Below are 8,810 nucleotides of genomic sequence, written 5' to 3'. Positions count from 1 at the left end.
TTATCAAGCAGGGACTGTGCTCTTCTTTTATACTGCAGTAGTGCTGTATGTTGGTGAAATCATATGTTCGTGCTAAAGTGTGCAGTATATAATACAGCATGTTATGATACAAAGATAAATAGTGCTAACTAGTGTCACCTTACAGTGTAAACTAACAGGATCGGGTGGCCAGGATCCCGGACTTCGTTGACACCTCATCAGTTCCCAATTGTGCAGATCGATGCTCATGCTGTTGATCACTGGATTGTCTGAACCAGATTCAGTTATTTACAGACAGCCGCCATATAGCTGGTGGCATAAAACTAACCTCACTCACTCAATATATTTCCTACAGTGGCACCTTATGGTGATGTTTGAAAATGTCTCTGGTGAATTGAAGATTGGCATGGTACACCATTCCCTAGTCGCCAAGAAAATTAAATTCTGAGACTATTTCCTAATGGAATATATGCATTAAACAGAACCTGATCCTGAAAAATGGAATTTTCAGAAAGATGAGAGAGGATGAAGACGAGGTGAGGTGAAATTGGGTTTAACGTCGTGCTTGAGAGTATTTCGTTCATATGAGGACGTGCATGCGTGTGTATGTGTATGTGCGGCTGCTTGTACTAGCCCAGACTTAAGCTGGTTTTATAGTGCTAGCCCACTGAGATACCATGCCGCAGTGAAGCATGAATACCCCACTCGGACACATTATACTGAATCCGAGCCGACCAGTTCTTGCTGTACCCAGTAATGCCAAGCGCCAGGCAGGGACCAACAAGTACATTTTAACCTCTTTTGGTATGACGCGGCCAGGGATCACAAGTCTAGCATCATGCACTCCAACCAATGTACAAGTGTTCATTTTGCAGAACACCAATGGACAAGGGTTCATTTTGCAGAACAAAAGGGGTTAGTCAATGCAGACAAATACATAAAATTTGCTTGATAACATCACTAGGCAGCATAAAGATGGCATATCACACAGTGATTTTGTCACATTCAGCAGTCATGTTTTCAATGGAAGTTATTACCTCCCTTGGGTGAAACCATCACATCCTATCATAGTGTCAAGGTTACTCAATGTTTACTTACTTTATTTGTAACGCCATGATTTATTAGAGGAACAGGCCCCTAAATTCCTATTAAAAACATTGAAACACACTGAGAGTCAAAACGGTTAGCAAGGGCGACAAGCCAGGGATCTGTCTCCAAACACGTATGTAAAAGTTCACTCAATTTCTATACCTGTAGTAAAGGTTTGCAAACATTTTATTCATACAGTAAATCACCGATAGGTCAAAACAGATGTGCTTGGGTCCTTTTTTTTGTATTTACGTATAATATAGTGAACAAATAGGCTTTGTAGCTAAAGAGTAACAGACCTATTAAATCATGTGATGCACTGACAATCTCATCTCGATAGACATTGCAGATCCTCTTATAACTCTGCAGAGAGATATTGTTCCAGGTTAGGTCACTTCAATGTACACTTTATACTTTCCTATCGAAAATATAGAGTAGTTCATCGATGCTTATTAATCAAATATCCTGTCAAATAGAATTTCATCAACAGATTCACATATTACTTTTCCCATGTGAAACTGGCAAATTGTTTAAAACTTCTCTATTTAATACACAACTTCACACAGTCAAATAAAACATAATAATATTTGGTACATAAAGCATGTTTATTTACGTATTTTTGTACATTTTTTTGGGTAACAGCCTTATGACCGGGCACCAGTTCCAACTCTAGGGCCAGCTCCTTCCTGCAACACAAAACATGGAATAATCACAGATAACACTCATAATAACTTTCCGTTTCAAGCAGTTCTGCACAAAGTATTTTTAGCAGAAATTAGTTGTACTTTTCCAGAATCTACCTTAAACAGCTTGCCATCAACTATAGATTACATTCCTCCACATAACTCGACATTTCACAGCCACTTACTTTGCAAACGGATATCTTAATAAGTCTTACCATTAAATGTTCAGACCAACATTTCAATTATTTCGGATTTATTTCATTATTTCTTTTTCTACTTTGGCCCAGTCAAACTAATTCCAGAAATCACAAGTTAAAAAGTCACGACTATGGTTCTCGTGTTACTTACCCTCATGGGTCTGAAGCGGAGTGGGGGGCTGCGGTCCTTCCTGGCCTCACGGGACCTGTTCCTCACCACCTTGGAGTGGATAGCGCAGGACACGCAGTACAAGAGCTTGGCATACAGCTTAGGAAGGGCATACACTGAAATCACAAGTCAAGATTGAATGATACAAACTATACATGTGGCCATGTAAAGATAAACTAAAGCTTATTTCTACGTTTGGAAACAATAGCATACAATATGGCAAAACATGAATCCACTAGTAACTAAAAGCAACTAGAATGCAAACAATCTCTCCGAGTTAACTTTTTGTTTTAACTGACCTAGCCAAAAGGGTCGTGAGTCATGACCTCTTCACTTTCAAAATTTGTCAAGACACCAGCGAACAGTCTATTGTAATTTATAGGACTGCACAGTATATTGGTATATATCGCAATACGCTTTTCAAACGATATATATTGCAATAGTTTTTATTGAGAACCAGTTCATGGGTAAAGAACATTTTATATATATATATTATATTTTTGTGATCTTAATGGTTAAATTAAAACCTACACACTTTCATTCACAAATGTTTTCATTCATTATTCAATGACAAAACGGCATACTGTAATGCTATAAATTGTATAAAACAATGAAAATTGCATCCCGGACTATGTAACCTAACTTTGAGATTGCTGTTATCAGAACTATAACATATATGTTTAGGGACTTAAGATGTAGAAAATAGGATTGACACTCACAATTACTATCACTCACTCACTGTCAAACACTTAAGTTCCCAACATATCACAATATGTACTGAATCGCAATATATTGCAATTCAATTTATTTGCCAATACACAGTCCTTATAATTTAAAGCTTCAGTTATGCAGCCCAAAATACCCATGAAAAATTACTCAAATAACCGTTACTAATCTTCCATAAGAATCTCAGATGCATACAGTAGAGATAAGACAGAAACTGTCTGGCTTTATGCACGTATGTAACCCTTTTCAGTAGATGTTGAATGCCCTTAAACACTTGCCATCACTTTGCATCATGCCAAGTTATTTCCTTCCTGACATTTTCCAAAGTGCACATTCTGCAAAAGCGATCAGTGAGTAAGTTTATTTTTACGCCACACTCAGCAATATTCCTGCTATATGGCGGCAGTCTGTAAATAATCGAGTCTGGACCAGACAGTCCAGTGATCAACAGCATGAGCATCGATCTGAGCAATTGGGAATCGATGACGTGTCAACCAAGTCAGCGAGTCTGACCACATGATCCTGTTAGTCGCCTCTTACGACAAGCATGGGTTACTGAAGATCAATATTCTAACCCAGGTCTTCACGAGTGGCGATCAGTGAGAAGATGTGCTTCCATTAATTCTGCACAGTTATGACAGACTTTCTAATAAAAAAAAACCATTAATCGCATGTCAGAATACCAATGTAAAATTCCTGGACACATAAATGTCTTCAAGTAATAGCAGCCAAATAAACCCTGTACTGACATTTCTCTTAATAAAATCAATCAACCACTGCCCCATGCCATGCATACACAGCATATAACCATGCAACCTCACCATGGATTGAACTTTCAAAAACTTGTCTGAACATTCTGCTCTCGATTATTTATCAACAGTGTTAAAAACTCCAAGAAAACCAGCCCAAACCTGTCTTTGGGCACTTCACAAGTATTAAATGTACAAAAGTGAGTTGTCAGTCAGCGTTTTGCTCACCTTCATAAACGCTGGCATCAGAGATATCCCTGACAGCAGCAGCCTCAACGATGTTCCTGATCACAAACTTCTTAATGGCTTTGTCCTTGGGCACACATCGGGCACAGTTAGTGCACCTGATGAACTTCACGTGACCACGGCCCTTCTTGCTGCGTCCATTGTTCCTTCTTTTCGAAGTCTGTAAAAAGGGAATAATCCATATATAAATACATGTGTAGTAATTACTATCACAAAGTAACAGAAAAGGATCTCTTAAGTTGAACGCAAAATTATCTTTGGCATTTCAGACAAATAAGTAAGTTTTGTTTTGTGCCACACTCGGCAATATTCCTGCTATATGGCGGCAGTCTGTAAATAATCGAGTAAGGGACCAGACAATCCAGGGATCAACAGCATGAGCATTGATCTGCGCAATTGGGAACCGATGACGTGTCAACCAAGTCAGCGAGCCTGACCACCCGTTCCCATTAGTCGCCTCTTACAACAAGCATGGGTTACGATCAGACAAATAAGTGACTTCTGTATGCCTCAAGTATTCGTACTTAAGAAATTACAAGATTGCTTTTACGCTACCATACTGATAGGTCAATGGGAAAGGTACCACTCATTATTTCGATGGAATGTGTATACATTATAGTTTGATAAGGTGAAATGGGGTTTAACATGTTATCCCACTCTATAGTGACAGGCAAGTGCCTGCTTGTAACAGCCTGACTTGGGCAGCGCCCCGAGTTTCACCTTTCCCTCTCCAGGCAATCTAGACCAATGAGGCTCTAGTAGACTTTATAGCCTGTACTGAAGACTGTTTACAGTTGTGATAAAGCAATAAGATGTTCGAGCTTGAGAATTAATAGCTATTTCACCTGGGTAAATGATTTAATGATGTTAACACCTTTTAGCTTTCATTACACATTTAGAACATACATGACTGATCAGTTCTTTCCCCATACAATTTCTACATTACATTCACCAAGCTACTCCAACAAACTTCATATAGCCTTTGAAGACATGTTAGTTAGAAATAACCGAAAGGACCCCCTCCATTTAGAACAGTTTTTTCAAGCTTTTGACTTTTTAACTAACAAACGGGCACTTACCATACTACTATTATATTTCAGTAAGAATGCATTTTATCTCATACCATTAGCAGACATGACATAACGGCTAAGCACAAAAGACACTGGAAAACTAAGCTACCCCTGGGGACCAGCGTCCTGGTGCCCCCAACCCCCTCTTAAAAATTGAATTAGGCAATATTGAAGTGCGTTTTGAGACCTCTCCTAGACTGTTTTCCTGGATGCATATCCTCGCCTTGCTTCAACATCCACACACACACACTTAAATTTTTATTGCAGATTTACATTGATCTCAAAAACATTCAAATGAAACCAAATTCCCGGAAATCCGCGGGAAAAGTCTCATGTTTGCATTAGTCATTCTGGGAATACAAGTGCACAAAGCTCCTTCACAGTATTAACTTTTCCCTGCTCATTCTAGGGCGCATAGCTAAAGAAAATAATGGACAGCTTCCCCTCCACACACATTCAAAACATTATCATTTTAGCTATGCAAGTTAATGAAACTACAAGTTTGTTACATTTGGTCCCAATGGATATCACCGATGCAGTTGCAGTCTTTAACAGATCAAACATTTTTTAGAAATCTTTTCAGAATTATGTCCTTTTATTTTTAGCTATGTAAGCTGTATTGCCCATTTTACAAACTGCAATTCCAAAAAACAAGGGGTATCAGGTGGAACAACGCCTGTTAACCTGTTAACATTTCTCACAGGTTTTATCGGCCTAATGATCAATCACATGATGCACAGTGATTAACGTGCAAATACAGATGAAAACAAAATTAGATACCCAAATTTTAACTTAAATCTCCCTGACCACTGATGAAAACCCAGCAATGTATGATAACCGTTAACTTTTCCACCGTAAGCTACCGCCAGTTTTGTCCAAAGGAGTCCGGTGCCCGTAAATGGGTGTTATTTTGCATCAAATTGTATTGCTTTCAGATGGTCGTTCACTGAGGATACGTTGAGGTACATTCATTTGATAACTACCAAGCAGTCTACTATTTTTCGCAGGTGAGTACACAAGCTGCTGGAAAATGACTTCATTTCGTTCGAACACGTGAGGACCACGTTGGAACAAAAACTCTCATTATGTCTCGAAATATGGAATACTGACATAATAAATCGTTTGTTTGGGTTATTTGAGGACAAAAGCTGACAAAACAAATCGCAAAACAATATTGTATCCGGGTTATTTTGTCCATATCGTAACATTCATGTGAGAGCATGGCATTTCAACCCACCATCTTGGCATGGGCCAACGTGCGAGAAAGGCCGAGTGAGATTAATGCGCGCTGGACTTTTTCTATACATTTTGCAATAAAATACGCTGCAGAAACATTTGCAATCCGTTTATAATCTACGAATTATTATAAAATGGATTTAGTTTTACGTTTAATATTATAATAATAATGAAAACAATGTATATGGAATAGAACTATTTAGTAACACTACGCTTCAATGGGAGGTAATTCATTATGCGATGAAGCATACCACTAAAAACTCTACATACGTGCGTAGGCGCTCTGATACACAGGAACACAGTCACGGTCGAAGGCGCTCTTATTGATTCCCAGGAACCTACCGACCTGAAACAAATATATCCAAGAAAACCCATGCAAGTCTAGAATATGTGACATGTCCAGATTTCCACAGTTTCTGAAAATGAAGAAAATCCCAGGGCCCCTTTTCATTAATTTTTTCATAAATATGTTCATTTCAGAGACTAGTTGTTATATTCTAGAACCTAGTCATCGGAGACATATTGTGTAATCTCCAGGAATGTTACATGTGTTGCAAAGAGACAGCAACAATACAAAAATGGTCTGAGGCTGATGCAAATAAGTGACACAATACAAATAATTTATTCGTCATGTTTTACCATCTTGACAAGTACTTTCTCCTGATAACGACTAGCAAGTGTTGACTATCATCCTGACTGGTGTGGATATATTCCATTTATTATATCTCGTCTTGATAAATAACACTCAAATTCAAGTAAAGGCACTTCTTTTTTAAATAAAATCATTGAGTTTCGATTCCGATGGCCGCGAATCAAGAATTTAATTCATGAAGGGATACTGTTCGATTGACTGAATACGCGAGTGAATCGTAAAAGCCCTAGTAATTTCATAGAAATCCCGTTATGTTCGGAGGTTTTATGTAACCCTAAAATATTCGGTTAAAATATAAGAGGCGACTAACGGGATCGGGTGGTAAGGCTCACTAACATGGTTGACAACTTGACACATGTCATCGTGTCCCAGTTGCGTAGATCGATGCTCATGATGTTGATCAGTGGATTGTCTGGTCCAGATTATTTACAGACCCGCCATATAGCTGGAATGTTCTGAGTGCGGCGTTTAAAACAACAAACAAACCTAATATATTCGGGCATTCACAATGAAGTCCAGATCCCATGAAAAATTATTAATGAACTGTTGAACATGAAGTGATATTTATTAAGGGCATTAACGATTTATAATATATAACCATATATAACTATTAAATGATGGTTTTACAGTATAATAAAATTTACTTCAGAATTGTACATCTATGATCTTAATAATATAAAATATCGGAAGGCACTGCTTGATTCTAGAAGCTGTTACACTCGTTTAGGAATACAGTGAATTAGAAAAGTGTTTTTGGGGTGATTATTACAGTCCTCATTCTAAATGTTCCTTATGCAGTGCAACCGAAGATGAAATTCATATTATATATTCTCATGGAAACGAACAAGGGAACACATGAAAGTACAAGTGTTCCTTTATTCTTTTCCAGGTTTCTTCACAAGGTATGTATTGCACTGTGGGTGAAGTTCTGGAAATAAATAAAGGAACACTTGTACTTTCATGTGTTCCCTTATTTGTTTCCATGAGTATATTATTGCCAAACTTATCAAACTCGTAGTGATGATGTTCCACTTATATTCAAACACCGCAGAAATATTAATGGTTTAAGATATTTAATGAATTCTAATGATTACAATTTCATTTCAGGAAAATACTTATACACTGGGGTCAACTGGTCTTGAAAACAATAAACCATTGAATTAACCTGGAGTGAATGTGACGTTTTGACGACCCGTTCCAGATTTCCATGAGTGAGTGAGTTGAGTTATACGCCGCACTCAGCAATATTCCAGCTATATGGCGGCGGTCTGTAATTAAATCGAGTCTGGACCAGACAATCCAGTGATCAACACATAAGCAACGTGCATGCGATGACAGGATTGTGTCAACCGAGTCAGCGAGCCTGACCACCCGATCCCGTTAGTCGCCTCTCACGACAAGCATGGGTTACTGGAGATCAATTCTAAAACTAAACCGAAGTTCATTATCCGCACTTCAACTTCAATATTGGCCCAGACTCGATTATTTACAGACCGCGGCCATATAGCTGGAATGTTGCTGAGTGCAGCGTTAAACAACAACTAAACCAAAGTACAAGAGCACCAACTTTTTTATATATTAGTATTGTTAATCTGTAATGAAATGGCTATCTGAAATGTAGTATAAAAGAAATCAGTTGAGCTGAAGAAGTCAAACAAAGCTTGAAGCTGTAGCTGTCACAGCATTTCTGCACAATGAAGGATAACCCAAACCATACAAACTGGGGGAAATGGTTATAGAATGTGATGGCATCAGCTGAGGAGAGCATCTCTGGAACCTTTGAACAGCGGACCAGCAGGTGAGAGAGGGAGTTTTAGGCTGTTTTTATTCCAGCAAAGTTACCCTATGGGACACTAGAAATGGGCTTCACACATTGTACCCATGTGGGGAATTGAACCTGTCCTCTAAGTGCATGACAAGTGAATGCTTTAACCGCCACTGACCAACAGGTGAAGTAGGGTTATGATGAGAGCGTTTGAATCCTTGCAATACTGAGAGATAAAGTAACCATAGT

At 38.4% G+C, this 8,810-nt stretch overlaps 1 protein-coding gene across 1 annotated transcript; it reads right to left on the bottom strand.

Annotated features, from left to right (window-relative positions):
- Window positions 1-1,703: 1,703 nt before the first annotated feature.
- On the bottom strand, window positions 1,704-6,235 carry LOC124291146 (40S ribosomal protein S26). Its single transcript, XM_046728068.1, has 4 exons — window positions 6,146-6,235; window positions 3,821-3,998; window positions 2,100-2,233; window positions 1,704-1,754 (listed from the first exon to the last, which is right to left on the bottom strand). The coding sequence occupies exons 1-4, from the start codon at window positions 6,146-6,148 to the stop codon at window positions 1,713-1,715; spliced, it is 357 nt and encodes a 118-aa protein (XP_046584024.1). The 5' UTR covers window positions 6,149-6,235; the 3' UTR covers window positions 1,704-1,712.
- Between the last annotated feature and the right edge of the window lie 2,575 nt (window positions 6,236-8,810).

Source organism: Haliotis rubra, unplaced genomic scaffold (genome assembly GCF_003918875.1).
Source record: "Haliotis rubra isolate DU_JTF1 unplaced genomic scaffold, ASM391887v1 Scf483, whole genome shotgun sequence".
In the NCBI taxonomy this organism is placed as follows: domain Eukaryota; kingdom Metazoa; phylum Mollusca; class Gastropoda; order Lepetellida; family Haliotidae; genus Haliotis; species Haliotis rubra.
This window is presented reverse-complemented; position numbering and strand designations above follow the sequence as displayed.

Coding starts and splice junctions, on each gene's coding strand:
- LOC124291146 (XM_046728068.1), bottom strand. Junction 2,234..3,820: donor TGATGCCAGCGTTTATGAAG/GTGAGCAAAACG, acceptor TTGTGATTTCAG/TGTATGCCCTTCCTAAGCTG. Junction 1,755..2,099: donor TCCGCTTCAGACCCATGAGG/GTAAGTAACACG, acceptor TTTGTGTTGCAG/GAAGGAGCTGGCCCTAGAGT.